Genomic DNA, 15,546 nt, shown 5'->3' with positions numbered 1-15,546 from the left:
TGGACCATTTTTCTCCTTCAAGACAATTTCCAGGTCTCCAGGAGCCTCTCTGAGCCTGGAATGCCTTCTCCATAACACAAGTGTAAAAGACCCCATCTCTAGCACCCCAGCTCTTGCCTTCCTTCAGGCATCCCAGATTTAAAGAAATACAGTTTAAGGAAAGAAACGTCCTTTTTTTTTTTTTTTTTTTTTTTTTTGTCTGATGAGGGAACTGGAACTCAGAAAACTTTAGTGATTTGACAAATTGTACTCAGTCAGCAAATATTTGATGAGCTGTCATCCTGGTGCAAATAAACAAAAAATTCCCAATATGTTTCAGATACTGGTAAGTGCTTTGAGAAAACACTAAAGCAAGATAAGGGAGTAACTGAGTAGAGAGACTCTTTTAGATAGGGTAGTGAAAAAGGCCTCCTCCAGGTGGTGACAATCACGTGAAGTTAGAGGGAGGGTGTTCCAGGCAGAGGGAACAGCAGGGACAAAGACGCCAAGGTAGAAATTAGCTGCGTGAACAAAACAGAAAAGATAAGAAATGGGATTTTAAAGCAAAACAGGACCCAGATCATTTAAGCTTTGAAGGCCAATATGACAATTTTAGATTTTATTCTCTGTCTCTGAAGCTTTTGGAGAGTCTAAGACTAAAAAAGGAGCATTGCATGAACAGATTTATATTTTCAAAACCCTATGTAGCTGCAGAGACTAAAAGAGGATAAGAGTAGAAGTAGGTAGACCAGATGGATGCTACTGCTTTTGCTTCGAGAGGCCATAGTAGAAGTGGAGAGAAGTGGACTGCCCAGGATGTGTCCTGAAGGCAGATCCAGGCCTTGCTTGCATGTAGAGTGTGAGAAAAAGAGGAGTCAATATCAAGCCCTATGATTTTGAACCAGTAATTGTGTCGATGGTGGGACTTTTGCTGAGATGGAAAAGATGGGGTGGAGGTGGGTGTGGCTGGGAAAGGAGCAATTTAGAATTGGGGAGGAGCAGCAGTTCTGGCACGAATATCCTAGGGTTGAGCTGCCCATCAGACAAGCGAGCCCACATGTCAGTAAACAGTAGAGGCCAGAGGTCACCGCTAGGTGTATAAATTGGGGAGCCATCAGTAAATAGTCTCATAACCATGAGGTGGCAGAGTCCACAGTGGAGCTCAGGGATATTGACTTTTAACAAAAAGTTTAAAACACTCACTCCTCTCATTAGAAGAGGAGTAGCCACTGGTCCCTTGCTCAGGAGCCCTGCTTAAGGGAGCACATGACTTCTCCCTCCACTTGCTTCTGCACAAAGTATTCCTTCCCTTTGTTGCATGGGTATGTGTATATTTATGTTCTTTGACTCTTCAGTTTTTTATAAGTTTCCAAATCAATTGTATCTTTATTGGTTCACTTTTGAGTAACCGTTTTTTAGCTCATGCTGATCAATATCTAACATAATCTCACAAAATGATGACGATAATAATGACAACACTAGGGAGGAAAATCTCTGATTTTTTTTTTTTTTAAAGCTACTTGAAGGGGCAGAAAAATATTTTTGAAAAAAATCTGTGACCACTAAATAAAATGTAGCACCAATTGTCAAAGGTAAGAATATGATTAATTTATTTTCTTTACTCTTAGGTGGCATTTGGGCAAGATGGAAAAAAGGGGCGCTTGGTTGTGGATGGTCTGAGGGCACAGGAGGGAAGTTTGCCTGGAAATTTCACCATTAGCCTCAGAGAACCAGTTTCACTGGGATCGTCTCCATCAGGAAAACCAAAGGTACATAGTTATGCTTCAGAGACAGATAAAAATAAGGCACTTTATAATATAAACACTATAATTATGTAAGACATTCAAGAATATCAAAATACTCTAAATGATGTTTAAATAATCTAATTAATACCCATAAGCCCCCAGAGAGCTAACCATTCCCCATTCCCAGCCCTTCATTTTAAAGGTGCAGCTTGAGACACAGGCCCTGAAGGAGTAACTCAGGGCTTCTCCGTGGCTTCATAAACATGAATCTCTTAGCTTTTTTTCCAGAGAATGCAAAACATAGGTTTTAGGTTGTAGGCGATTTTTTATTAAGGTAATGTTTCTCTGACTTTAGCAATTTGTGCCACCTTCTGCATCTCTGCCATATCAGTAAAACACTTACTTAATAGTTTGCTTTCAGTCAACTCACTATTTAGTTTAAATTTGTTTTTAAAGGATCTTTTTCCTCACATACATGGAAACCCAACATCCTTTACAACGTATAGTAGGTAACCATAAAAATAAATACACGAAAATAAAAGTGTTGAAAAGGTCTAGCTATATAGTGTGGCCTGCACTCCCTTCATTTGTAGAAAAAAGGAACTTGACAAGTGATCGAGAGGTGTTTAAAACTAATACAAAACTAAAATTTATCTCTTGACCTACTCAGAAGCCTAGTGAGAGAATTGAAAAAGGAATAGCTTAATAACTGAATATGTATTTTAATGTTATTTGTTGTCTGAAATAAAATTTCTCAAGGACCAAACTTGGAAACACTTTGGGCTACGGGAAAGTCACAAGTCTGTCTGTCCCCAAGAAGGAGGGTTGTGTACCTGGATCTGTCAAGTTCAAAGGCTCTAAGGGGGCCACAGGTCCAGGGCTGAGCTCTATAGTTCCGTCTCCCTCTCTCTTCTCCCATGCTGCCAGAACACAGATTGCACCTGGGTCACTTGGGGTGGTTGTACCCACCCATCGTTCTTCTACCATATTTGCTTTTTTCTCCCACAAAGTGAAGTAAGATGGTCCTGTCGGCAGCTCAGGCCTAAGAACTGCCCTCCACCTCAATGCACTGTCAGATGCTCAGCCCCTCTAGCCCCTTTTCTCAAGGCTGGTGGCCCATTCTGGTGAGATGTTTGCTTGCAGTGGCGGAGGAAGGGCACAGACTCAAATCTGGGCCTGAAGATAGACATAATTAAAGCTGTTCGTTTCATCCGGCATGGATTCTCAGCATTCCGGCCGATCTCACCTAGGCCACGGTGTCTCCACAGAGCTCAGCCTGGCCCACTTGCATTTTGCAATGGAATTTGGGCCAAAGCCCCAGCAAGTCATAAAGTATTGTTTTGCTTTACTCTATATAATAACACGTATATCATAAAAATATATAACATAAAATAGTGTATGTAACATCTATTATATATATACTATAGAACATATTTATTGCTAAGTAGGATATTCAATGTTACTTTTTGCTTTTTTGCAACCTCTGTACCTATTACCCTCTCAGAGAAATCACAAGGTGGGGTAACTATTCAAGGCACAATTTTGATATTCTTTTGACTTGGATAAATCACACTCTCATCCTAATATCTGGGAGAATCCGTAGCACCCCATTTACAACTTTATTACAAGCCAAGTTTCTTTCTGCAGCCTTCCTTCAACCTGAGGGTGCAAACCATTGAATTACCCTCATTCCAATCCACTCAAAGGGCAGGCCACATCCAATCAAAGCACGTCTGCTTCTGAATACCAAAACCTGCTATCTGCCTGTAGGGGTTCGGTGTTAGGTCATGACCCATCCTGGAGAGTCTGAGCTGGGTCTCAGCTACAGGGTCTTCATTCTATAAGATGGCAAATCTTAAGAAACTAAAATTTCCTAAGGAGCCAAATCAGTATTTTATCCTTGACACTGACACAACACACATCTCCAATATTACCATATTCTCTTAAAATTATCCTTTCTTGCCTCTGTCATATAGGATTCCAAGGTCTTAAAGGTGTTTATTCTAGTAGGGAGTTTAGGAATTTAATTCAGTAATTCTTCAACTTTTTTGAGAATTCCATGAAAGTACAGTTCCTTTCCCCAGGGTAATACACATACAGATAATATCTGGTATGTAATTGAAGGGATCGCAGAACCCAGAAGCATATCCCTGGGCCCCAGGTGGGAGTTCCTGCTTCAGGTCAGCTTTAGGCAGGCACGGGGCTTCATGCAAGCCCACCGATGCTGTGCACTGCATGTTATTTTAACTCTATGGCACTCATGATTTGTTGGTGGTGCAATGAGCCCAACAATGTAGGGAACCTTTCTACACTTCATTATTTTTGGAACGTTATGGCCTCTTTTTGCAGTCAGCTGCCCTCCATTAAGCAATCACATGGGCTTATGAAACCCTAAGAAATGGTTTGTGCCTGCAAAGAAACTGTGAGATTTGTGAAGTGTAAGGTGGAAATTTCCCCTGTTGCCACTCTATGTGGACCAGGGTCAAGTCAGCCCTCCCCATTCTTGTTCAGGCACTAGTGAGCAACCTCCACTGGCCCTCCCCTCTGCACACATGCCATTTGGTTTGGTGGCACCTTCAAACTTTGACCACCCACAGATGTCTGGTATACACATTTTTCTTGGCACTTTTGGCAGGGAGCCAAATGGAGCAGTCAAACCCACCTGATTCTTTAAAACAGGAAGAATGAATCCCCCAACCTGCCCCCTTTAGCAGACAACTACCCCCGCCCTGAACATTGGCTTCCCATGCATTTCTGGCAGTTGTGAGTCATGAAGTTTGCTCTCTCTTCCGCTTGGTTGCAGAGTCTCCCCAAAAACAGCTTTGTGGGATGCCTGAGGAAGTTTCAGTTGGATTTGAAACCATTGGATACCCCTTCTGCAAGCTTTGGGGTGTCTCCCTGCTTAGGTGGCTCTTTGGAGAAAGGCATTTATTTCTCCCAAGAAGGAGGTCACGTCAAACTAGGTAAGGAGCAATTTGGAAAAGTTTATGTCTTTGAGTCTTTTGAAGAGCTCCATCTTTTTTCTTGAATTATGATGTTTTAACTGTTGATTTGATTTTTCTTTTGAAAGCTAAGTCTGTGTTGTTGGGGCCAGAATTTAAGCTCGTTTTTAGCATTCGTCCAAGAAGTCTCACTGGAATCCTAATACACATCGGCAGTCAACCCGGGAGGCATTTATGTGTTTACATGGAGGCAGGAAAGGTGCGTAGCGTCTGATGACATGGGAAGGGCATATGAATTTACATTAGAACCGGATTCCATTTTTGGAGACCATCGTAGGTGAAGTGATGGTAGAGTGTGGAATCCAGTCTTCTATATCAGGGACTTGACTTCAGGGCCGACTTACCCTTTTTCTTCAACAAGTAATTTGATCATCAATGTTTTCTTCTTCACCTTTAAAACTGAAAAAATTCAAACAAGTTGGGTTGAATTCTAGCTGCACCACTTAATTATATGACCCTAGGGAAGTTACTTAACCTCTTTTAGACTCAATTTCTTTATCTTTAGAATGTAGATAATAATGCTTATATCTTAGGGCTTTTGTCGAGAGAATAGAAACCGCCACATACCCAATAAATGTTCATTTTTCTCTCCTCCCTTCATCCTTGTCACATCTCTACTTTTATGCATAAGGGCAGTGCCAGAAGTCATGGGATACATTTTCTCGCCAGCTGTCTATACCATGTCACACCCAGGCCAATGGCCCTGTGTCCACTGAATCAGTTTCAGATTTCCCTTATCCTCGCTACACAACTCACCAGCCTTTCTGTTCCCTGGAGACAAGCTGGCCACTGGGTCTCCACCCAGGCTTCCTTAGGCTTTTCATAGATTCCTTCTTCAGTGTATGCTCCTGCTGTTCCATCCTTCCCATTACTCACAGGCCTAGTCAGTATCTTATTTTCATGACCCAGTTATATCACTTTCCTTTTCAAAAAATCTCTTTAAAACCATGTTCTTCCGGAAGACTTCGTTAAGCCCCAAGGCCAATACCGATAATGTGCCATTTTCTTTCACCTCCATTTTTCTACAGTTTATTAAAAGTGAGGGGAAAAACTCTAAGAAGAAAATGAAATAGTCCAAACTCCTAGAATACTTTTTATTTAAGTTGCAGCCTTAATGTCTGAGCAGGCCTCTGGAAATTCCAAGAAGCAAGCAATTATCTCCTTGCTGAAGGTTGAGACAAGGCCGGTTTTTCAGGATAGGGGTTGGGGAGAGTCTCCAGTGAGAGCTTCTGGATAGGAAATAATCACCAAAAAATGCAATCAAGACATGATGACCTGCATAACAGCAGTCACCTTATTTAGCTTGAAAATTGGCTGAGAATAGGCTGCACTCTCTAGCTACATGCAAATTAAATGTAAATTATTTATCAACACACTTATTTTAGTCCTCTCATTTCATTCTCCTTGATTCAGCCCTTGGAAAATTCTGGCCCAAAGAGTGGGAATGTGGGATTCTACACAGTAGCACACTGAGTGCTTGACCTCTGATACATGCCCAGTACAAACACAATAGGTTAGCTTGTTGATTTCCTTGGATGAGAACTCTCTATAAGTCATGCATTCATGGAATTATTATAATTGGCTGGCCCTTGCAACAGGATGTAGGCCTCAGCCAGCAGTTTTGCCTTTAAAATTCTCCATGTCCTTCTAAACAGAGCCACTGTCACATATTAATAGCTAAGGAGGATCTTTGATGCTAATCGGTAACCTTTGAGTAGGACCTCATGGGGGCGGGGTTAGGATGCTGAGGGGAAGGGCTTATTGCCTTTGGTAGGACTGCAGGCCGGGCCCTAGGTTTACAGCTTGCTTGCCTGGAAGAGATGCAGCACAGATGCTTGCAAAGCCTTGGACCCCATGTGACCACTTGGTGTGGGAAAGGGGAACCTATATCTAAAGTGCTCCTGAGCTGTCAGGGTAGAAGGGTTGGGAAGAGAAGATGGCAGGGGAAATTGCCTCCACCTGCCTTTCAGATGGAAACAGGAAAATGCATATGTGTTTCAGGTCATGGCCTCTGTGGACAGTGAGGCAGGTGGGATCTTGACATCGGTCACACCAAAGCGGTCTCTGTGTGACGGACAGTGGCACTCGGTGGCAGGTATGACGTCCAGTAACCTATTGTTCACACACTGAAACACTCTCCCTTTCCATCTGGATTTGAATGTCCCAAATGCAGCCTCAGTTCATCCATCTATTAATGTCTGACCAGGGTCAGCCCACCATGTTAACACAGTGAGAACATGTCCATTCTACCCCCAATGCATTTATGTGATTCATGGCTGCTGCCTCCAGCTCTCCATAACATGCTGAGATTTCTTTTTTCTTTCTTTTCTTTTTCTTTTCTTTTCTTTTCTCTTCTTTTCTTTTTTTCTTTTCTCTCTTCTCTTCCCTTCCCTTCCCTTCCCTTCCCTTCCCTTCCCTTCCCTCCCCTCCCCTCCGCTTCCCTTCTTTCTTTCTTCCCAGGAAACTGATAAGCTGTGCTTATTTTCAAGGTATTATAACATTGTGATTTAGATTTGGGCTCTGAAGTCAAAAAGAACAGAGGTCAAATCTTAGTCCCAGCCCTTACCTGTGTGACCTTGGGCAAGCTACTTATTTGCTCTTCATCCCGTTTCTTCATCTGCACAATGGAGATTAAAAAGAGCATACACCTCCCAGTGTTGTGAAAATTAAATGGGATAATGCACGTAAAGGGTTTAACAGGGTTCAATCCTAATAAGTGCTTGGTTAGTATTTGCTCTTGCTATTGTGAAAGTTCATTGTTAAGCTATTTTTTTCAACAACCATTTTAATATTAATGCAAATGATTTAGACAAACCACTGAGTAGAGAACAGGCCCAATCTCTCAAACTGAATCTGTTATTTTATGAATAACATGTGGACATTGGTTTGGAGATATATTTACCTGTATTGACTGAAATACCTTTTGTAAAAAAAGTAGTCTTTTCTTGGCTAATTCGAAAGCTAACTACACTGTAATTAGTTACAATTGTTCACATGGAAGGAACTTTTATTTCAAAAGCATCTGTCTCTAGAGTCAAGTTTCAGGAGTCAAAGTCTTCTTGGGAAGAAGCTGAGATCCCATTAACATAGCATGGCTTCTGGAGACAGGAGATCGGGGCTTGAATCCCAAGTCATTTAACTTATAACCAAGCCAGCTTGTCAAGTTCCTCAATGATTGAGAGTCACAGTGTCTTATCCAGCCGATAGGAGTGATACTATCTTTCTCACAGATTCATTTTAAGGATTAAATTCTGTAATATATGTGGAAGCACCTAAACACCACCTGGTGTGGAGAGATTTGTTGAATTTATGTCTAAATTGACCGAATGCCTGTGAACAGTGCTCCCACAGGTCCTACAGGAAATAATTAAAAAGAAGTCAGTAGTGACACACTAGTGTCAACATGAAACAGTGGGCAGAGCTCTCCTCAGGTAATATCTGACCAACCTCCTTCCTTTCCCTCCAGTCACCATAAAACAACACATCCTGCACCTGGAACTGGATACAGATAATAGCTACACAGCTGGACGGCTCCCCTTCCCACCTGCCAGCACTCAGGAGCCACTCCACATTGGAGGTGTTCCAGGTAACTCTTGTCCTGGCTCTTATACCGATGTTGCCTCATGTCAGTTTTCGACGTTGCCATCTTAACCCAATAAATGCTAAGGCCCAGCCATGGGTTATCAGCATGGCAGCTATTGGCTATACAATGGAAACGGTGAAGCCCTTTTCTCTAGCACATGGGGAAACCCAGTTGCCAGCTGTGGGCACATTTCTGAGCAGACCAGGCCACATTACTGCAGCTTCCTCTTGTCTCAAGCCTATAATTTATAGGCCTCTCCTAAGAGTCTGCGTTAACCTGGAAGCTGATATCAGCAAAGAATCAGGAAAGGGGCTGAGAAATTGGTTTCTCCTCTCTAGGCATTAAGTTTTACTGGTGAGTTATTAAGCTTTGTGAGGCCGGATAGGAGAATCAGTGGGTTGAGATGGAGTGAGGTTCAAGACTGGAATTTTGCCTGGAAAGAGTCTTATCATTCTTCATTGTTTTATGTCCCTCCAAATAGCTTGGTCATTAATTTTTATAGGTGTTCTATAACCATAAAAAGCACTAGTGTTCAGAGTTATTATCTATTGATTTGGGCTGTGGAATCTCCTTCTTTGAAGAATTTGAAGACTAGCCTTGTGCTGATTTATCACAGCAGGTGGGATGCTGGGTGCCTTCTTAAAGGGAGGAAATGACTGGGTCTGGTCATCTGAGACCATGGGTTTTTTTAGCTCTAACCCAAATATTTTTAAAATCGGGTGCATTCATATGACAGTATAAATTATGTATTGAATGCCTCTCGTTTTTCTCTTTCAGCCGATTTGAAGATCCTGACGCTCCCTGTATGGAAATCATTTTTTGGCTGTCTGAAGAATATTCAAGTCAACTACATTCCTCTCCCTGTCACTGAAGCTGTGGAAGTCCAGGGGACTGTCAGTCTGAATGGCTGTCCTGACCACTAACTCAAACCTACTGCACAGTGAGGAAATTCACCTTCAAAACACTGATTACCAATGCACAGCCCTCTCCCCACTCAAGGTCATTCTTCACTTCAGACACCAGGCAGATGGATTTAATAGCAAATCCGATTTGAACTTCAGCCACACATACCCATCATTTTGGCATTCAGTGCTACATATGTATTTTATATACAAGTTTCATTTCTTGAAGATGATGAACAAATTGTTGTATGCTTTTGGTAATATTATTTTCCACTAAAAAAATGAAACGTCTTTCAAAGAACATTATTTTCCACTTGTTTAAAAAAATAAATATCTTTTAAAGCACTTTAAAAATACAGAACTTTTACATATGTGTAGGGGTTATAATTTATGGGGTTAAATAAATGCAATGTACTCTTTAAGTGATGATGTCTTATTAGCATAAGACCAATGGCTTGATGGTCATTGCTAATTGTATTAATTCTTCAGCATATGTTCAATGTGCTACCTCCAACATAGTTTTCTACAAATAATTATTGAGCACATACTGGTGACGTACTGTGTGTGCTCAGTGTTGGGTCTACTGTCAGGTATAAGAAGTAACTTCTACCCTGGAGGAATATGGAATCCAATTGGGGAGACACATAATACTCGTAAAATAGTAAATAAACTGAATGAAGAAACCTATAATTCCACTTCCTTCCCACGTACAGTCTATTACTAACCAAGTCTAGATTATGATGATCAATGCCTTAAGAACAAAAACAATCTAGTAGGGAAGCTGAAAATGAATATATGAGTATGTACTATAATTAAAGCTTTGCGTGGCAAACTTACAGTAGTCAATGGGAAAGAGGAATTGCTTTTAGTTTTATCTACAAGATAATGAACTACATACTAGACCAATATTATTATCCAGCACCACTCTCCCTAACAAAGAAGACTACGCAAGCATTTTTGTATCTTCTACATAGCATTTGTTCTTCAGGAGGAAAATCACAAATAATTCTGAAATTTGGTATCATAATCCTGTATGGTATTCTTATAGCTATATGCCCTCCTCTTCTGAAACTGAGCCATAGTCCCTTCAATGCAGCGCTCTTTTATGCCACTTACACTGCAGTCTTGTGGGCGTGCTTTCTAACGGCCTTATCGATGCAAACATGGAATGTTCTCTTGGAGAAGTAGCAGGTCCCCATCACAGGGCATATTCAACCGAGGCTGGCTGGTAGGCTTTTGGGATGCTGTGCTGGGTTGAACTGCCTGACCCAATTAAACGAAGCCTCCCCCAGGTGATTACCACCCAGACACTGAGTCTGCATGAAGAGCATCAATTTTACCTGTCTTTGGCAGGTCTACGCTGAACAAGTGATTCTCTCTTCTGGGTTCCTGGTGTTAACCTAACTGAATCTACAAAGTTATTTAGTAGTGCTGATTATTTGTCAGCACTTTCTAGATTCATTATAAAGGGGCAATTAATTTTTCACTAATACCATGGTTTTCCCTCCATTTTGTAGCATCTTGAAGAACAGCTGTTCTCTCTGCCTTTGTTGAATATAATCCCAGCCACCAGACGGCAGCAGAGAATATCACAGATGGAATTACAGTTGGGGAAACAGAAAGCCCTCAGCGTGGCTCTTCTCAAATTGGAAACGTGTGTTCTCCAAAAGGAATGTTTACAGCTCCTCAATGGAACTATCATAGAATTATTTGTAAACTGTAAAGTGCCGTAACAATATTATCACTGTTATCTTCTTTTTGGCTCATAGCCTTTCACCAATTGTACTGACCTTGGGGTAACAGGCTAAGGAGCAAGATTGCTGGTGGTTGACTCTGACCAGTTCTCATGAAGTCAACAAGTTGGTTTCATTTTGGTCCAGAGGAGTGGGGCCTGAATCGTAAAAAAATCAAAAGCACATCCCCATGGGCAAAAAATCTCTTAAGGGCACCAAGTGCCTTAATAGGCTGCTGCCTTCAACATCTCGCAGGGCACCTCTTGATCTCATTCCTCAATACTCAGGATTGTTGAATTTTTGCCACACTCACAATAAACCCATGTCAGAGGTCAGCGGCCCTGGGCAAAACATACTGACATTCCCTTCCTCCCAGACAGGAAGTGGCCTCTCTTCCCCACAAAGAACTTTGACAGTTCCTTTCTGTTCCCACTTCCCCTACAGTGCTGCACTACAAAAACCCAAACCCCAACTTCTGCCCTCCCAACCACATTCACTCCTCTCTCTTACAGTTCCCCAGTTCTCTTTTTAGGAATTCTAACTTGGGGTAAGTCAGGGCTAGCCCCAGAAAGGCCAGATTCTTTCTTAGGAATGATAACTTAAAGCCAGCATATGAGTGGAACCAATTTTAAATAACATTTTATTGCATTCAAATGGTATATATGTTCATTACAAAAACATTGGCATATGCAGAAAAGCACAAAAATCACCCATGATCTCATCACTCAGAAATCAGTGTTTAATTATATATATATAATATGTTTGTTATTCTTTTAAAATGCATGTGTATTTTCTTATAAAATCACAATTATATTATATATATTGTTTTCTTCGTATGGTTTTAAAAACTGTATGGTGAGTGTAGAGCATTCCATCAGATGAATTTAGTAATATATTTAACCAAACTTCAATTATTAGACAACTGGATAGTTTCCATTTTTTTTTTGCAATTATAAGCAATACTAGAATGAGCATGTAATGGAATATAAGCTTACTTATTTTCTTAGGATAAATTCTTAGAAGTAAAACGACTAGGCCAAAGGATATGACCACTTTTATGTTTGTAGTTAGCTATTGCCAAACTGTTCCTAAAAGGTTATATCCACTTACATTCAAATCTTTTTAAACTGGCCTTTGCCCCTGATGCCATAAACCTCACCAAGCTCTGCCTATGGTCGTCAAGATAGGGAACACCCATTGGAGCAAACCAGCTTATAGCGCTCCGCCGTGTTCCGGTCTCATCTGAGCCAAAATCACACCCCCTGGAAATGCAGTCAGCTGATGGGCATCTGATGGGCGATCCTAAAAAATGCCTCAAGATAGCAGGCAGTTTTATTATTCATCCCTGAGAACCAATGCTAAGCCACAGACACCGCCAGGTTTACAGAACATGTCACTCTCAGAGAGCTCCAAACCAATGCCACGTCTGGGACGTGCTTCCAGGATGGAGCAAGGCATTCCTCCAAGTGTCTGAAGAGTGTGCTATGCTCTTTGAGCAACCACTGCATCTCAGCCACAGCTACAGCCAGCAGCTTCGTCCTCTTCCACCCTGTAAGTTTGCTTTCTTTTGATTGAAACTTTCATGAGGATTCGCTCAGGTAAAATTTCCAGGATTTATTTACCTATTCTTTTCTGCTGTCGTGCAGTTTTATTATTTATTTGTTTATTTTTAATTCCTATCCTCACCCCTTCCTGTTTGGCAACAATCAGCTTATTCTCTATACCTACAAGTATTTTTCTGTTTTCTTTTGTTTATTGACTTATTTTTAGATTCTACAGGTAAGTGAAATTATACAGCATTTGCCATTCTCTGACTTATTTCACTTAGCGTAATATCCTCTAGGTCCATCCATATTGTTGCAAATGGCAAGACTTCATTCTTTTTTATTGCTGAATAATAATATTCCATTGTGTGTGGAATCTTTATCCATTCATCTATCGATGGACATCTACTAGGTTGCTTCCATATCTTGGCTATTACTAGTAATGCTGCAATGAACACAGGGGTGCATGTATCTTTTTGAATTAGTGTTTTGGATTTCTTCAGATAAATACCCAGAAGTGGAATTATTGGATCATATGGAAACTATATTTTTAATTTTTTGAGGCACTTCCATACTATTTTCATAATGTCTGCACCAATTTACAATCCCACCAACAGTGCACAGTGTTTCCTTTTCTCTACGTCCTCACCAGAACTTGTTATTTGTTGATTTATTGATGATGGCCATTCTGACAGGAGTGAGGTGGTATCTCATTGTGGTTTTTATTTGCATTTCCCTGATGATTAGTGATGTTGAGCATCTTTCCTTATGTTTGTTGGCCATGTGTATGTCCTCTTTGTAGAAATGTCTATTCAGGTCCTGGGCCCAGTTTTTAATTGGATTGTTTTTTTGTTTATTTGTTTTGTTTTTCATATTAAGTTGTATTCCTTATATATTTGGGATATTAGCCCCTTACTGGATGTATCATTTTCAAGTATCTCTTCCCATTCAGTAGGTTGTCTTTTCATTGTTGATGGTTTCCTTAGCTTGCAGAAACTTTTTAGTTTGTGTAGTCCCACTTGTTCATTTTTTCTTTTTTCGAAGATATATATCGAAAAAGATATTGCTAAGAGCTCTGTCAAACAGTTTTGCCTATATTTTCTTCTAGAAGTTGTATGGTTTCAGGTCTAATATTTACGTCTTCAATCCATTTTGAGTTTATTTTTGTATATGGTGTAGAAAGTGGTCCAGTCCACTTTTCACATGTATCTGTCCAGGTTTGCCAGCACCACTTATTGAAGAGACTGTCTTTACCCCACTTTATATCTTTGCCGCCTTTGTCGTAGATTAATTGACCACACAGCGAAGATTTATTTCTAAGCTCTCTGTTCTATTCCATTGATTTATATATCTGTTTTGATTATTGCAACTTTGTAATATAGTTTGATATCAGGGAGTGGGATACCTCCCACCCAGTTCTTTCTCAAGATATATTTTTGGCTATTCAGGGTCTTTTGTGGTTTAAATGCATATAAGCTCAAATCCCCATCCCTCCCATCACCCTGCCCCCTCAAAAGAGAAATGCACAACAGAAACTCTTTTTTTGTCTTAGCATGAGTGATAATGGTAACAGTGGCAGTAGTGATAGATGTGTCATGGTTCCAGTTTTTTTAATTTTCCAAACAATATAACTTCATTCCTTAGTATAAACATTTTAGCATAAGATCTGTGTTCCTGAGTGTGGAAAGCAGAGACAAAATTGGAATGTCCCTGTTAATCCTTCTAAGGTGAGGAACAGTTATTTTCCCAGAGGAGAGGGCAGGGTCCTGAGATAATGAATACCACTTACTGAAAATGTTTTATTCTTCTTTGCTCGTAAAGACTTCTATGACCCCAGAATGTAAAGTGTATCTTTCCATTGCCAGAAGGCTTTATTCTCCATAAATGTTGAATGTGTGGTTTATTTTACTCTACATTGAGTCCTTGATAAAATGAGAATTGAGGGTTTCAGAGGGTAAAGAACCAGAACTTTCTACAGCACTTCAGTCTTCATGAATGCACACAGATAGCCCAGCACACATTTACTGATTAAACCATCCCTAGTTCCAAAGGCGTTTGCTAATTAATCAGTAACTTCAACCATTTCATGCCAAGGGAGCATACATTCCTGGACAGTTATAATGGAGCTGGGTATCCAGTGATATAGCTCAGGTGTTGTTCATTCAAATCTCAGTAGGTATTTACTATTCCTACAGGAAATATACTTCCTCAGAAATAAAGTCTATATTCTGGAAAATAAGTGACTAAGCATATCTAACATTCAACTGTAGGGCTATCAACAGAGAATAAGATTCTTAATGTCATGATTGTGCAATGTCCTTGGTGAGGGGGAGTCCTGTGTCAGGGGTTGAAGTGCCTTGTGGGACTTCTTTCTGGGTCACTTCCTTGACCACAAAGTCCAACTGCTGTTTTGACAGCTCCTGACAAGCCCAGATCCCAGTGGGGTCTGTTTCCTCTTCCACTGCTCCCGTTATCTGTCTCTTCCCACGTCCCTGTGATAAGAAGAAAGCCCCTCAGGAAAGCCACTCCCAGCTTCAGAAAAAAACCTTTGCTCTTGGAAATCACTTGAATCTGAGCCACTCTTTGCTCTTTGGGGGCCTATAATTTCAGTTGAGTTTCAAGTATGCAAGCCTTCTCTCATGTGGTTTTAGAATATTCTAGAAGTTTGAGGAACAAAAAAGTACATCCCTTACTTCACAAGGCTTCTTTGCAAGTTAAATGAGATGATGAGTACGAAAATATTATGAGACTATCATTGTTGATACTACTACTTACTGCTGTTAGCAACACTGTAAAACATGGAGAAGTATCAGAAGTTGGATACTTCCTTATGGCTTTAGTTATTTCTAGGAAAGGAACTCAAATGTTCAAAACTATGAAAGCCAGAGACCTAATGAGGAAGTTTCCTACTCTATCTGTGACTTGTGTTTATCACTTTTCCTGATTTGCCATTCTAAGGAAACAATGGAGGAAATAAGTTTCCCCCTACGTTGTGGAGCTTTGCTGTGTATACAAGTTAGCTGTATTTCAAATGAAGAAAAAAATCCTTTGTAGTAGT

General features: G+C 40.6%; 1 protein-coding gene across 1 annotated transcript in view; it reads left to right on the top strand.

The window, feature by feature from the left end:
- Nucleotides 1-9,633, top strand: part of LAMA3 (laminin subunit alpha 3) — a 258,618-nt gene extending 248,985 nt beyond the window's left edge. Inside the window, exons 70-75 of the mRNA XM_074339734.1 lie at nucleotides 1,608-1,748; nucleotides 4,528-4,687; nucleotides 4,795-4,925; nucleotides 6,728-6,821; nucleotides 8,193-8,312; nucleotides 9,087-9,633. Of these exons, the coding sequence (XP_074195835.1) occupies nucleotides 1,608-1,748; nucleotides 4,528-4,687; nucleotides 4,795-4,925; nucleotides 6,728-6,821; nucleotides 8,193-8,312; nucleotides 9,087-9,232 (792 nt within the window). The 3' untranslated portion in view covers nucleotides 9,233-9,633. The remainder of the gene's footprint in view (nucleotides 1-1,607; nucleotides 1,749-4,527; nucleotides 4,688-4,794; nucleotides 4,926-6,727; nucleotides 6,822-8,192; nucleotides 8,313-9,086) is intronic.
- The last annotated feature ends 5,913 nt before the right edge of the window (nucleotides 9,634-15,546 follow it).

Source organism: Rhinolophus sinicus, linkage group LG09, assembly GCF_036562045.2.
Source record: "Rhinolophus sinicus isolate RSC01 linkage group LG09, ASM3656204v1, whole genome shotgun sequence".
Classification (NCBI taxonomy): Eukaryota; Metazoa; Chordata; class Mammalia; order Chiroptera; family Rhinolophidae; genus Rhinolophus; species Rhinolophus sinicus.
The sequence above is the reverse complement of the archived record's forward strand: the minus strand, read 5'-3'. Positions and strand labels throughout refer to the sequence as shown.